Consider the following 20,810-nt stretch of genomic DNA (forward strand, 5'->3'; position numbering starts at 1 on the left):
TCCGTACTGATTAACCCATTAACGATCAAGCTGTAAATATTATTTTGTTAACGAACGCTATTGGTGTAATTTTCATTAGAATTATTTTTATCCGTCCTTCCGTTTTCCGGAAAATGACAAAAATCCGAAAAATTGCCAAACGGAAACATTGGCCAAAACCTACATTTTTGTTTCTGTAGAAGGTTCAATTCAATGGTTTTTCTCCTACATCACAATGTGTGTTCTTTTATCAAAGTAATACTGTAGGAAAGTTTACATATTTTCACATTTTATTAGGTTTTTTTTGTTAGGTTATGTACATTACCTATACTTTCCGCACATAGTTACATAGTTGCTTTGAACCTAATTTATTGTCCAATAAAGTTAAACAAAATCGCCCGATGAAAACTCAGCAAGGACTCCAAAACGTAGCTAGATGCCGATAGCAGAGATGCCAGGTTTGAAGACATGTCTTCATTTTGAAGACATTTGACTTACTGTGGATACATTTTGAAGACATTATGAAATATGTGAAGACATTTCAATATGATAGCGTACGTGAGTTTTTGAGATATTATTTCCATGAAATTCAAACTATTAGCCGAAACTATCATCAAAAAACATGTAGGGCTTTTGTCTTAGTGTCTGTCGCTTGCTTTTTTATCACTGTCACTTGTTTACTTTTGTTCTTAGTCATCAACGAAGACTCTTTTCTCGGGGTTATTCACTTGCTTTTTTCAAATTTTTCCAAGCAGAAAATTCACAAGCATATACATAGAATGAATTCAACAACAAAGCGACTCTTACTTCAAATTCTGGAGAACTTCAAGCGGTTTGAATATATATTGCCTTTAGAAGATATTAGTTCATTTGCGCTCGGGAATTCGAATGATTGTGACATTGTTTTTCTATTACTTTGGGCCTATGCTATACAATAGATTAACCTTTAATCTTTCAAATGACCACTTCACAAACCGAAGGTTTTCCGGTTACATACCGATTCAATAATTAGATTTATGGATATGGTTTGATTTACAACCAAAACAATTATATACAAATTGAGCTATAACAGTTCCGTTTTTGTGGAAGAACTGGGGTTCTATTCACTCAATCAACGGTTTATCAAGCCAATTGTCATTTCCAATCTCATAAAAAATGTGTGAGTTATATCTATGATATAACCGCAAGGTTGACGTGGGACTACCGTTGGCTCAGTAATCATTTGTTTGTATTGGTTGAATTATTGATTGGATGAAACAATTTTGTAATTCAATTGAATTCAACATTTTAGCTGTGTAAGTAAAGAATGTAAGGCACCTTGGTTTTGATGGCTGTGTTAGGGAACATACTTCGATGGGAACAAAAAGCCCCCCTTCCCACTTGCATGTATTTGCAAAGCGGATTCTAGAAATGGGGAAACCGTTCATGAACTGATCAAAAGAACTAGTGAACGAATTGTCGTTCTTTTTTGCTGGGCTACAGGACTGCATACCCAGTTCAGAACGAATTGTGTACGGTGAACGATGAACTGATAATACAGTTCAGAATGAACTGACCGCTGACTGAACTGTGTATACAGTTCAGAACGAATTGCGTATGCAGTTCAGAACGAATTGCGTATGCAGTGCAGAACGAACTGTATATACTGTTCAAAACGGTCTGTGTACGATGACCGCTGAATGAACTGTGTATGTAGTTCAGAACGAGCTGACCGCTGGCTAAACTGTGCATGCAGTTCAGAACGAACTATGTACGTTGAGCGGTGTATAAATGTAAAAAAAAACGAGAATGGCGCTGCGAGGTAAATAGTCTTCAAGATTACGAATGGAAACAAACGATAGCCCCATGAAACAACAAAAATAATATGTCGGTATTGTCGTTTTCATAAAAAACGGAACATTTCAGGATACGATGGTTTTGAATTGGGTTGTTTGATTATTTATCAAATAGAATTTTAATTTCGTATTTTGGAGTTGATATGAAATATGTGTTCATATTGTGTTCGATAATTTTCAGATGGACGTTCGCGGTTTGGGTACAGTTTTGCTATATCAGTTATTGCAATACATCATAAGCAAAGCAGCACAAAGCAAGTTTGTGCTGAAAAAAATGAATTACGACTCAAACAAAATGAAAATTTCAAAATCAAAGTTTGATTTTCTTTTGTGTTAAGTTATTTCTAACTAAATTCGGACGAATAATGATTGAAACGGCATTTTATGAATGAACAGGCCTGCATAACATACCACACTTTTTATACTTGCTTTGACATATCCCTCCTCTCAACTAAGTACTAATAAAAAAGACGCAAGTAATACTTCGTTCAGACGGCGAAGTTCCACTAGCAACGTTAGTACCTTTCAAGAAGAAGAAGCTATCAAACTTTGTTCAAAAGTAAGTTATGAATTTTTGGTTTCCTCCGATATGATGGAGAAGATATTTGAAGACATTTTTTCGTACCATGTGAGGACATTTGAAAAAAACAGGAAGTGGGTTATATCTATGGTATAACCGCAAGGGTGACGTAGGACTATCGTTGATTTAGAGATCATTTGTTTGAAGTTGAATCTGAATTCATTCTGAATGAATGAATATTTTGGGGACTTCGAAAACGAGAGCGTTACGTTGGAGGCACAAGGTTTTATGCATCCAATATTGGATACGGAAATATCCTACTGATGGGGAAGAATAATCTTCAGAAGCTATCCTGTTAATTGCGATTGCTTGAAAAATCACAAAACCAAATGTATTTGGTCACAGTGTTACATGGATAGAAAACATTAAAATAAACTTTTTCACATGAATGTAATTTTAAATTCCCAGAGGAACTGGCAGATTATTTTCAGTAACGATTAGATATTTCCACATTTTCCTCGATACTGGAAGCCCACCAGTGGTTAATGCTAACTCGATAACCATCTGTTAATAGCACTTGATTGAAACATATTTGGTCACAGTGTTACATGCATAGAAAACATTCAAATAAACTCTTTCACATGAATATATTTTGAAAATTCCCAGAGGAACTGGCAGATTATTTTCAGTAACGATTAGATATTTCCACATTTTCCTCGATACTGGAAGCCCACCAGTGGTTAATGCCAACTCGATAACCACCTGTTAATAGCCGCGCGTGTATGTGTGTGTAGCGATGTCTTCCCAGGGAACCGTTTGTGGCATCACTCTCCTCCTGATAGATTCCCTTCTGGCCTAGGGTGCACAAACAGGCTCTTGGTGACACCGTTCATCCGCGCTTTCATGATAAATAAAGAGCTTCACCGCAACAGCGACAACATGCTTCAATCGCTGTTCAATTTGAATTGAGTGGATTTCCGAGCGGCGCTCGCTTATATACCGATTGGTGATTTCAATGGCCTGTTTTGAAAGCAATTTTAAGACTATTGAAACAAGTTTTTGGATCAGAAAGTAACAAGTATAGAACGCGTAGACATTTTATCTTACGAATGAAGTGTTTATCATACCATTTCGTTCAGTTGTTTAGGAGCTATTAACGCTCAAAATCTCGGTCTCCGGCGTAACGCTTTCGTTTTCGAAACTTTGATTTTACACCCCGGTATAGAAATGAAAGACGTAGTCCTACGTCAAAATCACCCGGCATCCATGGTCGATAGTCCCCCGTGGACGAATAGTTAGCGGTACACCCAACATGCCGGGGGTTCGGGTTCGGTTCCCGTTCTGGTCGGGGGAATCTTTTGTCAAATAAATTTTCTCCGACTTGCACTGTGGTTACATTAAAGGCGTGTTAATTGATCTAAAAATCTCAACTAAGTACAAATAAAAAAAATGACGCAAGTAATACTACGTTGAAATGGCGAAGTTCTTCTAGGAACGTTAGTGTCATTCAAAAAGATGCTGATGTTGATAGTAAAAATTATATCGAGCGACATCGCAACTTTATGTGTCCAAAGAAATGTTTTATTCGTGAATTTGACTACATTTTTCTAATATATGGGTTTTATTGTTTATCTAGATTTTCTGAGATCTCTGGAGTTTGAGTTATTAACACTTTCTTATTAGCTTCCTCTTGCTTCTTACGTTCGTATTCACGAACGTCCTCGATAGACATCCCATGCCATTCATCTATCCAGGTGAACGCTTGACGGTGTCCGAGTAGGAGAACATCTCTGATACACTGAAAGTGGAAAAAATATGTGAATATATGAAATTTGGGTTATAATGTCATGACATCTCATGTAACATGTGTTTGATTTGTTATCATCATACAATCACGAACCAGCAATCATACATCATCTACAGAGAGCGGAAAGGTGATTGCTTTCGAAAAATTTTACTATGTACATTGAACGTTCCGTGGTTCGGGCCATACATATACTTACACGTTGAATGAAATCCTCCACTTTGGTCTGCAAACCCCATACTTCGAATGAGACTTGGACTAATTTGTACGAACACATTATGGGTTTATCGGTTTCTCGCCATCCTTCCAATAATGGGCCTCGTCCGGTAACACTGGATTTGAAAATTTTTGGATCTTCCTCTTTCTTATAATGTTTCGCACTCAACTCATCGAAAGCTATGTCTACAAAATCAACTATTCTCCCTGGAAGATCCTCATCAGTTATGTTTAAGCACTATAAATTATGCAAATGGGATTGTATAAAATGTTGACTAATATTGCTGTTACTTACATTTTCAGAGGTCCCGGCGTTGTTTTCAAACTTTGTCAAAATAGTTATATGTAGTTTTGGTATGAAGGAACACTGCAAATTGGCAAAAATTTAGTACAATGTAGAATCTTTACTGTTTTCATAAAGCATCTGGTTCAATAATTGTTCTGGAACAAGACCATAACGATTTCTTGAATATGTTCAACATCATCAGTGGGCGTCTTCGTAGCCTAATTGGTCGTGTGTCCGTGTATTATTGTTGAATAAGGATCGGGACTGCAGGTTTTAAACATTTAAATAGTATAATTCAATGATTTTTATTGATTTTTTTCAGAACTGATTATAAGCATGCTGATTCGGAAGAGGGCGTTGTTATTTAAAACTTGTAGGTGTCGGCACTATGAATAACATTAAATAAATCGTTCGTTTGATAGAGGCGAATGAACTGAAAAGTTTAAAACCTCTATAATTCATCACGTTCGTTCGTTCGTTTGACATTTGTAATATACAACAATAGTTATCTTTAGATAAAATTGTATACGAATAAATTCGGCTCTGTTACAGCTGAATTGCTAAATGAACCTAAAAAACAAATGGGATAAAAAAGCAGTCGGTGTCTCCATCAATGTCTCTAGGAGGAATGCTTATCTAAACACCTCAACAGCATCATGTCATGGTATGTCCAAATGATTCTTCTGAATGTTGGAGCAAAGTCACAAGTCAAAGTTACAAAATAATTCATGGAAGTTTTAAAATGTTTCGATATACAATCAGATATGGTCTTGTTCCCAATAACCGGGTGATTAACTAAAAGTTTTTCAAGTATTATTTAAACAAAATTTATACATACAGTGTACTCTGCATCGACCATTAATTTATCGTGTACATGAAAAAGATGTAATTTATTATTCGTCTCAATTTTTACATTTCTTACGAACCTGTTATCGTGAATGGATAGAAATTCCAACCCTTTTCCACGATGTAAAACACTTTGGGGCAGAACGCTTGAATCCAGTATGGTAATCGACTGGAGCAGAATGAGAGTTATAATCATTAGAATAATTTTTCAACTATACATAAATATATAAGAACATTCGAAAAATAACGTGCATCTGTTTTTCTTCAATGTAAAATCTCAAAATTAAAAAACAACTGAGTAGCATTTCGACTTCTATATTTTTTGTATTAACTATGTTTTTGATACACTAATAAACAGTGGCGTCTCGTCCATATTTGCACCTCGTGCATTGCACAACCTAATATTTCAAAAAGAAAAAAAAAGTGAAGCGCCCCTACTATCCTTATTAGCCCAGACTATAGTTCAATTAAAGAAACGTATGGAAAGTATGAAAATCATGAGGAACTTGGCTACCCGTGTACACAAGCGTTCTTGATCGTAAAGAAAACCAAAATGAAACGAGGATGCAAAACATTGGTTTATATTTCTATCACTTAAGTGTGACTCACATAGTGATCCCCGATAATCGTTCGATTAATCGATTAATCGAATACTTCCTACAGAAATCGATTATTAATCGAACGAATACTGCACAACCAATAATCGAAGCGAACGAATAATTTACGTCGATTAATCATCCAAACGCAGAGAGAAAAAAACGTACGGCCGCTGCAGTTTTATCCTGAAAATCAATCATTATCTTTGACGCTCCCCTTAACTGTAAACGAAGCTCAAAAGCTTCAACGCTAATAGAGCTTTGTTTACGACTTTAGGAGAGCGAAAAAGGTAATAATTGGATTTCAGGCGGAGTGAACATTTTTTTGACGTAGGATTACGTCTTTCGGGAACATATTGGGGTACAAATTGAAAAATGAAAATCGATCGCATCGTGAAAAATGTCCAATTTCAAACGCTTGTTACTCATTCATTTCATGATGGATTGATGAGATTTTTGCATCAAACGATTACGGCACTCCATAACAATTTTTCACATTGAATAAAATATAAAATAATTGAAAAAATTCAACCCCTATCCAAGCAGAGATACCCAGTCCTGATTGGTCGAAATTGACGTCATTTCTTTTTCGCGCCCGATTCGTTCTCTCACCGGCAAGCTGCATGGCAATCGAGTAGGAGGCGCCTACTTTTTATTACAGATGGCATTCTAGCAAATGAGAAATATTAGTCTAACTAATTATTTATCTCAGTGTTGCGATTAATCGATTAATCGATTATTTGGGGCGATTAATCGTATCGAATAACAAACTGCTGAAAACTATTCGATTAGCTGATGAACGATTAATTTCAAAAATCGGGGATCACTAGACTCACATACAACATCCACGTCACGTTCACGTCCCATCACGTCACGTTACGTCAATTATTCTACCATGCAATTCTTATGAAAACATTCACATACACCGGCAACGTAACGACCCGTCAGCATACGTTCAATGAAAACGACCAGCAGGATTTGTTGAAAAGAATAAAGTGCGATTCACATACAACATCCACGTTACGTTCACGTCACATACACCGGCAACGTAACGACCCGTCAGCATACGTTCAACGAAAACGACCGGCAGGATTTGTAGAAAATATTTTTTTTTTATCCAAAAATATATATTTTTATTAAGGTTCATATGGCGTCAGCCTAACGGGGCCGGGAGATCAATATTTCGACAGTGTTTGCCTTATAACTATGTTAGTAATATGTAACCGATTACTCGCGGTTGGCTCGAGGTTAGTATTACAAGTGTTTTCGTAATTGTGATTTTGCTGTCTCCTGTCTCCACTCCATATCTAGCGTGGTGCGTCTTCTTGACTCGAGGAATCCAGGATAGAATGGTCACTAGCCGGCACAAACATCAGCTCGTGTAGAGTTGTCATGAGCGGTACAACCTTTGGCTCTTGTTGAATGATCAGTGGACTGCACAACCTTTGGCCCGTGTATCTGTAAAGAGTATGTGTATGTATTGCCGCGACTAAGTAAAAGTTTATAGATCGGATAGGAGGGATATGAAACAGGGACACAACGAAGGAAGCATCATTAAACGTTGACATCGGCGTTTCTGAGGAACAGGTATAGATGAAGCAGAAGATCAGGATCACGGCTACCTAAGATATCCCGGACGGGGATATCCGATTGTCTGCCTTTGGCTCTTAGTGCTTTAGAGAGCTGAGAGCGAGCAGCATGGAACCGGATACACGACTAGACAATATGTTCGATGTCGTGGTAGCCATCGCCACAATCACAAAGATTGTTTGCTGCGAGCCCAATGCGATAGAGATGCGCGTTTAGGTTGTACTGATTTGACATAAGCCGAGATATCACGCGAATGAAATCACGACCTACATTCAATCCCTTAAACCAAGCACTCGTCGAGACCTTAGGGATAATCGTGTGTAACCAGCGACCGAACTCATCTTCACTCCACATGCGCTGCCAACTAGCGAGTGTGTCCTGACGAGGAATGTGAAAAAATTCATTATAAGCAATTTGCCTTCCAAAAAGTGTGCCTTCTGAAGCGCCCACCTTAGCTAGCGAGTCCGCTCTCTCATTCCCCGGAATCGAGCAATGAGAGGGAACCCATGCTAAGGTAATCTTGAATAATTTTTCGACCAAATCACTCAATAGATGTCTTATTCTTGTTAGGAAATAAGATGAGCGTTTATCAACTTTCATTGATCGGATTGCCTCTATTGAGCTGAGACTGTCTAAAAAAATAAAATAATGGTCGATGGGCAATGTTTCAATGATCCCTAGTGCGTAGTATAGCGCACCCAGTTCAGCGACACACACGGAACAAGGATCTCTGAGTTTGAAAGAGGCACTGGAATTTTCATTGAAGATGCCGAAGCCAGTGGACCCATTTATGAATGAACCGTCAGTAAAGAACATTTTATCAGATCTAACTTTCCCATATTTTTCCGAAAATATCGACGGAATAACATTGGAGCGCAGATGATCTGGTGTTCCATGGATTTTTTGTCGCATGGACAGATCAAAAATGACAGAGGAATTGCAAAAGTATGGGAAGCAAACTTGGTTGGAGATGCCTGGCGATAGGTGCACGTCGTGGGTAAGGTACTCATGGTATAAAGACATAAAACTTGACTGAGGAGTCAGTTGGAGTAGATTTTCGAAGTTATAAATCACCAATGGATTCATGATCTTGCAACGGATGAGGAATCTGTAGGATAATTCTGTGAACCGAAGAGTAAGCGGGGGTACTCCTTCCAAGACTTTGAGACTCATCGTATGTGTCGAATGCAAACACCCCATGGCTATACGCAAGCAACGATATTGTATTTTCTCCAGCTTGAGAATATGAATCCTGGCAGCTGATCGGAAGCAAAAACTGTCATATTCTAACACTGATAATATCATTGTTTTGTACAACTGAATGAGGTCTCCTGGATGGGCGCCCCACCATGTTCCGGTTATTGTTTGGAGAAAATTGAATGTTTGCTGGCATTTCTGTTTCAAATACGCAATGTGTATTCCCCAGGTACATTTAGAATAAAAATATACTCCAAGGTATTTGAAAAACATCGAGTGCCTGATCGGTTTGACGGAGACGGACGACTCGTAGGGTTTTTGTCTGGGCTTTGTGTCTCGGCTTTCATTTTGGTTGCATTTTGCAAATTTCTCAGTAAATTCATTCGCAACTAGCTGAGTAAAACAGTCTATATGTTATTATTGTTGAATAAGGGTCGGGACTGCAGGTTTTAAACATTTAAGTAGTATAATTCAATGCCTTTTGATTTTTTTCAAAATTCAGAACTGATTCTATGCATGCTGATTCGGAAGAAGGCATTATAATTTAAAACTGTTGTAGGTGTCGACACTATGAATAACATTAAATAAATCGTTCGTTTGAGCTTAGAAACTTCAATGCTGATGATTCTAGGGTCTACGTTATTGTCGAAGACATAAATGATTGTCATAATCTTCAAAGCTTGCTGAACATTTTTGAGACGTGGTGTGTACGAAATTGTATGACGTTGAGCATCGAGAAATGCCAAGTTATATCGTTCACCAGAAAGCGGAATCCCATCAATTTCTCCTACATGTTATCCGGCAAAGCCATCGAGCAGGTTCAACGAGTTCGCGACTTGGGTGTAATGCTTGACAAGGAGTTGTTTTGAAGGTCACCAATGGATTTAAGGACCCGCTTAGCTTGAAATCTCTACACTGTGCGCTGCTTCGTTCTATCCTGGAAATTGCTTCTGTTGTATGGTGCCCTTTCCCCAGTATTTGGAAAGCGCGCATTGAATCTGTACAAAGAAAATTGGTACGTCGTGCTTTGAGAAATCTTCCATGGCGGAACCCAAGGGAATTGCCTCCTTACGAGGAACGCTGTAACCTGCTGCGAATAGATACTCTGGAAAACAGGCGATCTGCAGCACGAGCCATGTTTGTTGCGAAGCTGCTGAGGAACGAGATTGACTCCCCTTTCTTGCTAGCTAATCAAAACATTTATGCTCCAGAACGCACCCTACGTCATCGTGATTTCCTTAGGATCGATTTCCGGAATAGTTTGTATGGCCAGTGTTGCGAGCGAACCCCGTTGGGTCGATGAGGCAGGCGAAATGTCGAAACTAGGTGACAGTGACATGACTGACAGTGCGAACCGAATTAAAATAGACAAACAATCAGACATACAAAACACAAGCTAAAGAACACAATAGGCAGACGTGAACAATTAGATTGAAAAGTGAAATTTATAAAATTTACTATTGAACACACGAATTACACAAATTAAATATTAGGGGACAGAAATGTGAGTCATAAATTAAAACTACATTGAATTATAAACAAATTAAAATTGATTGAATTAAAAATTTACAGCTTGAAGCTACACACATTAAAAACGTGTTTGCTCTTGAGATTGCCCATAATCTCCCGTGGAAATTCCGTGTGTTTCAACAAACTTCAAGATTTCTTCCACTCTTCATCAACCTATCTGGGATAAACCTACGAATGGCTTCGAAAAATTCCGGAAAACGAGGTGCAAAGCAGGTAAAGGAGTTGGAACCTCAAAATAACCTCCAAACAACACCACGTAACTGTGCTGCATGCTCTGAACCGGACTGGAAGGAGAAACAAGTTGAATGTGATAAATGTGAGCGTTGGTTTCACCTATCCTGCGCTGGTGTCAACGAGTCGATAGAGCAGCGTAGTTTTGCCTGTAAGGACTGCTCAACACACACTCAACAGCTGACGAGTAGTGCATTATCGTGCAAATCTACTACTTCCAGTGCCAAAGCAAGATTGGCCGAGCTGGAGCTTAAGCGACTTGAGGAAGAGAAGAAGCTTAATGAAAATTTGCTCAATGAACGACTTCAAAAGGAGAAGGACATCCAACAGAAGGAAAACCAGCAGGAGAGGGAACGTTGTGAGAAGGAATTGAAAGAGAAGGAACGCTTGGAAAAGGAATTTTTGACAAAGTGGTATGAAGTGATGCGAAGTATGGCTGAAGAAGACGACGGTGGAAGTTGCAGAAGTTTTCATACGAACAGGAGCAGCGCAAACAAAGTGAAGCAATGGCTTAATGTTCAGGTTTTACCGACTTCGGAAGTGGTATCAGGGGAAATTCAAAACCCAACTATTATCCCGTCGAATACGAAACCGACCACAGTGTTGCAATCTCCCGTAGGAACGTCCCATTCCAGAGCCCAATACAACGCAAGTGATACCGCAAATGACGTCATCGGAGCAGCAGAAGCAGATACAAATGCTGCCTATGAGAGCATCGGTGGTAACTCAACGATTCGCAAAACCGCTGATTGCGTCATCAACTCCGATTCAGCAGCAATCAGGACAGCCAGCAGCGCAGAGGCAACAGTTCGAGTTTCAACACATCACACAAGCACATCCCCCGTCTCACGCACGCTTTCAGGAGATACCTCATGATGTTAGGCCAGGTGAAGTAAGACCGACCGAGGTAGGTTTCCAACCGTTGCATGATGTTGCATGTCAGAATAAACGAGAATCTGCTCAAGAAATACACTGCTCTACACAAAACACTCATTTAATCTATACACACCCGCCCTCTAATCCCTTAAGAACACATTTTGGTAAGGTAATTGGTCCACCCCAGCACGTTAACGACAGGTATATGGTTCCAAATTATGGTCATGTGCCTACTGCTACTGTTCCTGACTACCAGACCCCCGTTGTCCTCCCGTCTCTCGCGCCTGTAGCTACAGGATCTCAACAACTGTATGGACCTAATGTTCAGCAGTTACAGGCACGCAACGTGGTTCCAAAGGAATTACCTTGGTTCAATGGAGACCCGTCCGACTGGCCCATATTCATATCAAGCTACAATAACACTACTCAAATGTGTGGCTATTCGGACTCCGAAAATCTGATGCGCCTTCAACGGTGCCTTCAAGGCAAAGCTCGGGAAGCTGTGAAAAGTTTCCTCCTCCACCCATCGACACTTCCTCAAGTATTGTCTACGCTATACATGCTATATGGCAGGCCGGAGTTGATTGCCAACACTCTGCTGACTAAAGCAAGATCAACTCCTGCACCAAAAGTGGATAAACTCGACAGTTTGATAGGGTTCGGTCTTGTTGTGCAAAACTTATGTGCTCATTTGCAAGCAGTTGGTCTAGAAAATCATATGAAGAATCCCACGCTTCTCCAAGAACTTGTAGAGAAACTTCCTTCCAACATTCGTCTGGAGTGGGCGTTATACCAAAGCCGTGTTGAAGCACCTGATGTAGCAACTTTTTCCAGTTTCATGACGTCACTAGTTTCTGCAGTAAGTCATGTGGTTTCACCTGTAGTGGTCGTGACTGAGCCCAATAGCGAGAAGCGTAAGGATAGGGGCTATATCAACAGTCATTCGGTTGTGGGTGATTCTTCCACCTCTGCAGATGAACAATTCAATCCTAAACCGTGTCCTATCTGCAAGAAAGCTGGGCACAAAACGAAGGATTGTTTCGAGTTCCGAAAACTAGATGTCGACACCCGTTGGAAATTGGTCCAGCAAAACAGTTTATGCCGTCGATGTCTTACGTCTCACGGAAAGCGGCCATGCAAAAGTAATGTGTGCGGAATAGACGGATGTGAGTACCGACACCACAGGCTGTTCCATTCGGTGAAATCGACCTGTGAAATCAAACAAGAAAAAAAATCAACGCCCATGGGCACCGTATCCCTTCATTGTGATGAAAATGGTTCCACGTTGTTTCGTTTGATTCCCGTTACACTTCATGGCAAAAATGTTCAAGTGAGCACGTATGCGTTCTTGGATGACGGATCAGAACTCACTCTGGTGGATAAAGACTTGGCGAAGAAACTGAACGCCAATGGCGAGCTGCAACCGTTGTGTATGCAGTGGACGAGTGGTGTGACCCGCGCAGAACCTGATTCACAAATACTACAGCTCCGAATCTCGGGTCGTGGAAAGGCCAAGGAATTCGCCTTGAAGGATGTCCACACAGTATCATCTTTGAAACTTCCAACGCAGACGATGGTATACAGTGAGTTGCAGGAAAGGTTCCAGCATCTCCAAGGTTTAGCGATAGAAGATTATCAACGTGTAACACCGCAGTTATTGATTGGTTTGAACAACACGCGTCTGTGTGCCAGCTTGAAGATTAAAGAAGGAAAATCAGGTGAACCGGTGGCGGCGAAGACCCGATTAGGTTGGATGATATATGGTAGCTTACCAGGAACCATAACGTTCAATAGACAGCGTTACGTTCATGTGTGCACACGTTCTTCGGAAGATGAGCTGCACAACCTGGTACAAAACTTTTTTGATGTGGAAAGCGCAGGTGTCCGTGCTACACCTTTACTTGAATCTGCTGACATTTACCGAGCTCGTACGATATTGGAAGCAACAACCCACAGAACATCTACGGGGCGTTTCGAGACAGGACTTTTGTGGCGCTCCGATTATATCGAGTTTCCTGACAGTTTACCTATGGCGACACGACGTCTCTCGTGTTTAGAACGGCAGCTGCCGGGTAAACCAACAGTCTATGAAAACATCAGACAACAACTGAAGGACTATCAACTCAAGGGCTATGCCCATATCATCACGGAGGAAGAATTGTGGTCCGCTGATCCTCGTCGAGTTTGGTACCTTCCCCTGGGTTTTGTGGAGAACCCAAAGAAACCAGCGAAAGTCCGTATCGTCTGGGATGCGGCGGCGAAATCGGAGAAGGTGTCTTTCAACAGTATGATCCTCAAAGGACCAGATCTCCTCACATCTCTTCCTGGTGTTCTCAGTCGTTTCCGCCAACGGAAGGTGGCGATTAGTGGTGACATCAAAGAGATGTTTCACCAGGTTTTGATTCGTGGCGCTGATCGAGACTCACAGAGATTTCTCTGGAGAGACGATCCTACGCAACCTGTTGACACTTACGTAATGGACGTGGCGGTATTCGGCTCCGCGTGTTCCCCGTGCAGTTCACAATTCGTCAAGAACTTGAATGCAAAAGAGCACGAGAAGACGTACCCAAGGGCGGCGCAAGCAATCATCCGGAGCCATTATGTCGACGACTACCTCGACAGCTTTGATACCATCAACGAAGCTATCACCGTTGCCAACGACGTAAAGCTGGTCCATGGAAGAGCCGGATTCGAGATCCGGAATTGGCTTTCGAATAAGACAGAAGTAGTTAACCAAATTGGGAACGGATCGGGAGAATCAGTGAGAACATTTACCCTGGATAAGGGTAATGGATGCGAGCGCGTGTTGGGAATATCCTGGATTCCCGACGAAGATGTCTTCAGGTTTTCATTGGTACTACGCAATGAGTTACGGGGCCTACTCGAAGAAAAGATAGTTCCAACGAAACGTCAGATCCTCCGAGTGGTTATGAGCGTGTTCGACCCTCTGGGGTTGATAACGATGCTAGTGATCCACGGGAAAATAATCATCCAAGAAGTCTGGAAAAGTGGTACTGGATGGGACGACGCCATTTCTGCAACCAACTTCGTTCGATGGCAGCGGTGGACGACAACTTTGTCTCATCTAAAAGAAATAACTATCCCGCGTTGCTACTTCCCGGGATATTGTCCTAATAGTTTGGACACCATGGAACTCCATATTGTACTGTTCAAAAAGTTTACTGTTAGCTTGAGAATCTTGTAGAGGCTTTCTTTTGACTTATAAGGTATCCTACAGTGGACCAGAAAGGTAGCACCAAACGGTATCCACTAGTAGGACCTCAAACTCGCGAGTTAAGCTTGTAGAAGGTCTCAAAAGCAATTGTCTCTCGTTTATTGATGTCGGATATTTATATGGATTTACACAGTTTGTTCAGCTTAATTCTATCCTACTCTTATTCTATAATAATCATGTAAGTGAATGAGACAGCGGGAGAATCACACTTTGGTTTTGTAAAAATGCATTGTCAAATATTCAGTTGGCAATGGCCCTCAACCGATAGTGCAATTTGAAACCCTTCGTTTCATTGCCACTCGGTCGGGACCACGCGGCTGGAAGTAAGGGGAAAGAGATAATTTAACATAGGTCGAGGACTGCACTTGTTGCTGACGCATATGGACGTAATTTAATTTGCTTATGCAATATTTGTTTATATTTTACAGGGCGGATGGCATTTTGGATAATTTATTGATGTGTTGTATTACAGGGGTTTTTAGCCCATGACACCTTCCCTCTTTGGAAGAATGGTGTAATGGAGTGAAATGAAATGAAATCATTCTAAAAAGGATTCTCCAGTTGCCTCTATAAATTGTGTGTTTAAAAGTAATAGTGTAAATTTCTACTTTTATAAACTTGCTTTCATCTTTTTTTGTTGTTGTAAATTGAGTGTTTTGAATATTTTTTCTAATTTTAAGTTTAATACCGAATTTCTTACATCTAGCACAGGGCCTACCTCTTTATTATTATTATTATTTTTTCTCTTTTTTTTCGAGGTTAGGCTCGGTTCTACTTATTCTAATCACTGTTTAATTATACGATTTTTATGTACAATTTGTTCATCATTTGATATTTGGTTTTTGATAGTCACGTTAGGATGCTTAATTTCACAATCTCAAAAGGCCCTGTATACACCGAATCAAGTTTTCTACGATTTTCTCTTTTTAACCAAACTTTGTCTCCTAATTGTATGTTAATTCGGTTTGCCTGTTCTGACTGTTTTGTTATTCTTTGAAGCTTTGATTTATCTAATAGAAATTTGGCCTTTTGAGCAGCTAATTGTAATTTAAATTTTAGTTCTTTATGATATGAGTCATGGTTATAAACTGGATCTACGATTGTTGTATTTTTTAGTTCTGTGGGGTAATTTGCTTGATTTCCGAAAACTAGTTCAAATGGTGAAAAAGTATGTTCTGTATGTGGCGTAGTGTTGTAGAAAAAGGTAAAAAATGGTAGCCATGAATCCCAGTCATCCTGTTGTTCGTTAATGAATTGTCTAAGATATTCATTCAAACAACGATGGCTTCGTTCCAAGGCTCCTATAGTTTCTGGGTGATATGCTGTTGAGAATTTTTGGTCTATTGAAAGCATTGTACATATTTCTTTGAATACTTCATTTTTATACTCGGTGCCCATATCAGTTTTTATTGCTTTTGGGCAACCATGTTTTAAAATAAGGTTTTCGACTACTGCTTTAGCTAAGGTTTTTGCTTGCTTATCTATTATTGGTAATGTTATAATATATTTCGTTAGATCGCATTGTATTGTTAATGCGTAACGATTTCCTCTATTTGATCTTGTTAATGGACCTACTGTATCCATTGAGACAAGGTCAAATGCTTTAATTGGTGTTGAAGTTTTCTCGAATACTTCTTTTGTTTTAATTGTGTGTTTGTTTAATTTACATCGAACACAATTTTTAACGTAAGTGGTGATTGTGTCTTTCATATTTTTCCAAAAGTAATTTCTTCTTAGTTTTTGTAATAGTTTGTTAATACCGACGTGGCCTCCTAAAAGGGTATCGTGGTTTTCTTTTATTAATCGTTGTATTTCGTTTTCATCCTTCAGCACTTTAGCTGGGACGTATAAAATTATCGTGACGTCACTTAAATTATCATTGCATATTTTTTTAAACGTTTCTATTCCATTCAATGTAGTATTATTTGCTTCATTCAATGTTCCATTCCCGGGAAGGATGTTAAATATTGGATCCTTTACACTGATTGCAATTTTCTTTAAGTTCATTGTTTTGGCCATATCGTTTATAAGTTGTATGCATTCTATAAAATTTATCATACCTTTGTAATAGAATAGTTGCGCTCGAGCAAGAATTCTTTTCAGGTTTTTATTTTTGATGTAAATATTAATTTCAGTGTTATTTAGTTCAAATGTTACTTTAGGTATATCAAAAGCATCAATATTGTTAATAGAATCATAGGCTCTGAGGTGATCAGTCTTATTATCTATTTGTTCATTAACTTGAGCTTGTGGTTTATCTTTGGTTATAGATCTGGTTTGTACTGGCAAGATCGACATTGTTTTAAGATCTTCAAGATTGATTTCGACACGCGAAAGAGCGTCAGGCCCGACATTTTGTTTCCCTTTTACGTGTTCGATATCGAAATTAAATTCCTCTAAATCAAGTCTCATTCGTGTCAGCTTAGATGATGGATTTTTCATACTAAATAAATGTACTAATGGATTGTGGTCAGTCTTTACTGTAAATTTCCGTCCGTAAAGATATGGTCTGAAGTATGTAATTGCCCAATGTATCGCTGTAAGTTCTTGTTCTATTGTTGATTTGTTACTTTACTTATTTGTTTCTGGTCCACTGTTATTGTTTCGTTTATTGTAAGCGAATACTTTTGCTGAATCACTTAGTAATTTTTCAGATTCTATCTCTGAAGCCTTTTCTATTGCTTTGGTTAGAGAGTTGAATTCTCTGTATTTAAGTAGTTGTTTTATTTCGTTGTTTCTAGCGCCAGTTGATAATGCTTTTAATCCAGCATTCGTGGCAAGTTTTGTAGCCGTTTCTAGTGGAACGTTTTCGTTTAAATACGCACGTTCCAAATTGAGAGTTAGTTTTTCAATTTCCTCTGAGAATTTAACGAAACTGTCGCTCTGCTTAGTTGCATTTAGTTTCGCGATTAACGTGTTCGGCTCGACTGAAATTTGGCATTTTTCTTTCAGTTTTGTTATGATGGTGTCGATACTGTTTGGAGTTTCTGTTATTGCAGCTCGTGCTTTTCCTTCCATACGTGAAAGGATTGTTTGTATTGCTGCTGCATTATTATCGTTGTTGATCAGTGGCTTACACGCCTGCAACGACGATATTACGTTATTAAGTTTATCTGGTTTTCCATCGTAAGGTGGAACCAGGGACGTGATTACCTTTATTATTTCTACTACGCTAGCCATTTTAGATTCGTATAATAATTTTGTACGATTACAAAATATCACTGCGTTTACTAGCGATTTAAACTTAATTCTCCTCTCTGGGGAGTAGGTTAGTTTTTGGGTAATAATTACATAAATTTCGTCGTATAATGACCTTGCTAATTTCGTATAGTATGTGAGCTGTGTTAATGATAATTGCTCTTCAATTTTAGCTAATTTTACAATCACTTCGTTGTAGGTTATTTTTAGTAGGCTTTGTTTTGATAATAATGTAGTTTGTAGGAATTTCCTATTAGGATTTTTCTTTAAGTGCGATTGCAAATTTTTTAGCACTAATATTTTGTCCTCTAGTTCTAGTATTTGTGCTTCCATTAAAACATATCTCTTAAATTTATGTAGTTATAAACATTTGTCTTTCATTTCTTTTACCTTGTTGCTTGATGCGTTTAGAGTTGTCACATTGGTGTGTTGATATCCTTCCTTACCGGTTGTGACCTGCTTATCGGTGCGATCAAGCAGTGGGTTATCCGTGGTGTCTGCTGGGCCTCCCTCGGTGCGAGAGGCTTTTCGTATAAGCCATTGGTTTAGCCACTTCGATGACTTCACAGTATCTTCGTTTCTCACATAACACGATGTTTTTTCACACTTGTAATGCTGCAACTGACCTCGCAGCTTTGAGGGCCTCGGCGCGCGTGCACTTTTTGTACTGTTCATATGTTTTCAAACCAGCCGATACCAATAGTATGGCCAGTATTATCCATAGGAGAAATTCGCTATTTTCATGGAACAGCGTGTGCTGTTCCAAACTGTTTAAAATGGTTACCTGGGCGTCGCCAGTATTGTCTTGTTTCTTTTTTGAACTTATTAGCCCCATTGCTCACTTTTGATTTATCTCACTGTCTCACTGTATAGGTCGCTGCATCGTTTTGTACCACTTGCTAATAATTGTGACACCAAAATAGTTCACTTTTCCGTCGTCGACGAAGAGACTATTGTATTCAAAATGCACTTAACATATGAACGCGATGATTTGACCACCGACGTGTTCTGACATTGCTCGTTGTTGTAACATTACGCCTCTACTCGTAGTTAATATTAGTTGTCCATGTTCAATGGGCATTAACTTTTTTGCGTGTGCTCGAATGTTTTTTGCTTTGGTGGGTATGGGATGTTTCAGTACATTTACCATGTTGAATTTCTCGGTAATTTTTACTGCACACGAATTTTTGAACTTTTTTATCACTTCCACATATTGTTTTTCCTCTAGCGCTTTCAACAGGCTAGAAATGCTTTTTATATTTGTGTCTATAAGGATTGGTAAATTCACTTCACTCGCGGGTTTTAGTCTTCTTAATGTTTCATTTATTTTAGTAATCGTCATTATCGCACTTCACTTCATTTATTTATTTTTTTTTCACTTTAGGCAGGCTTCGCATCTCGGACGGTCGCCATGTACTGTTCAAAAAGTTTACTGTTAGCTTGAGAATCTTGTAGAGGCTTTCTTTTGACTTATAAGGTATCCTACAGTGGACCAGAAAGGTAGCACCAAACGGTATCCACTAGTAGGATCTCAAACTCGCGAGTTAAGCTTGTAGAAGGTCTCAAAAGCAATTGTCTCTCGTTTATTGATGTCGGATATTTATATGGATTTACACAGTTTGTTCAGCTTAATTCTATCCTACTCTTATTCTATAATAATCATGTAAGTGAATGAGACAGCGGGAGAATCACACTTTGGTTTTGTAAAAATGCATTGTCAAATATTCAGTTGGCAATGGCCCTCAAACGATAGTGCAATTTGAAACCCTTCGTTTCATTGCCACTCGGTCGGGACCACGCGGCTGGAAGTAAGGGGAAAGAGATAATTTAACATAGGTCGAGGACTGCACTTGTTGCTGACGCATATGGACGTAATTTAATTTGCTTATGCAATATTTGTTTATATTTTACAGGGCGGATGGCATTTTGGATAATTTATTGATGTGTTGTATTACAGGGGTTTTTAGCCCATGACAATATCTTTGTGGACGCCAGCGAGGAGGCTTTCGCTTGTGTTGGGTATTTCCGGGTAATTGATCGAGATCAAGTACGGTGTGCCCTAGTTTCGTCGAAGAGTAAAGTTGCTCCAGTAAAAGCTCTATCGATTCCACGACTTGAGCTGCAAGCGGCAGTGATCGGAACGCGTTTAGCGAAATCGATAGCTGAAAATCACGATCTACCGATTCTTCGACGAGTGTTCTGGACGGACTCCACAACCGTCTTATCGTGGATACGCTCGGATCACCGCCGTTACAAGCCTTACGTGGCATTCAGAATAAGTGAAATCCTCAGTGAATCCACCGTTGCTGAATGGAGGTGGGTTCCTACTGGGAAGAATGTCGCGGACGAAGCGACAAAATGGAAGAAGGAGGCAGTATACGACGAAGCTTCACGCTGGTTCACAGCCCCAGAGTTCCTCTTCGAGGAAGAAGATCGATGGCCGCAGCAGAGACTACAGGAAATAGAGACTTGCGAGGAACTAAGAATGGTTCATCTCCATCATGCAACTGTGGTTCAATTTGAACGCTTCTCAAAATTTGAACGACTTATAAGAGCTCTGGCATATGTTTATTTGTTCGGAGACGCAGTCGGCGAAGAAAAGATTCGAAGGAGTTAACTCGTGAGTATCTACAGCTGGCGGAGGCAAGAATCTATCAAGCGGTGCAGGAAGAATCATATCCCGACGAAGCGGCCACATTAAAGAAGAAGCAAACGCCGGATTGGAATCCAAGGATCGACAAGACTGGGTGTTATACGGATGGAGAGTCGGATGAACAATGCTTTATATGTGCCGTACGAAACGAGGTATCCGGTGATTCTGCCGAGATATCATCGTGTGACGTGTCTGATGATCGACTACTATCACCGCAG

General features: G+C 39.6%; 1 protein-coding gene across 4 annotated transcripts in view; it reads right to left on the reverse strand.

Moving 5' to 3' along the window:
- Positions 1 to 3,893: 3,893 nt before the first annotated feature.
- Positions 3,894 to 20,810, reverse strand: part of LOC129775246 (cytoplasmic phosphatidylinositol transfer protein 1) — a 54,965-nt gene continuing 38,048 nt past the window's right edge. For 3 of the 4 annotated variants that reach the window (XM_055779725.1, XM_055779724.1, XM_055779726.1), the window contains exon 3: positions 5,665 to 19,741. In XM_055779725.1, the coding sequence (XP_055635700.1) occupies positions 7,799 to 9,142 (1,344 nt within the window). In that variant the 5' untranslated portion in view covers positions 9,143 to 19,741 and the 3' untranslated portion in view covers positions 5,665 to 7,798. The other variant, XM_055779727.1, reaches the window with a different exon arrangement.

This window comes from Toxorhynchites rutilus, chromosome 3 (assembly GCF_029784135.1).
Source record: "Toxorhynchites rutilus septentrionalis strain SRP chromosome 3, ASM2978413v1, whole genome shotgun sequence".
Classification (NCBI taxonomy): Eukaryota; Metazoa; Arthropoda; class Insecta; order Diptera; family Culicidae; genus Toxorhynchites; species Toxorhynchites rutilus.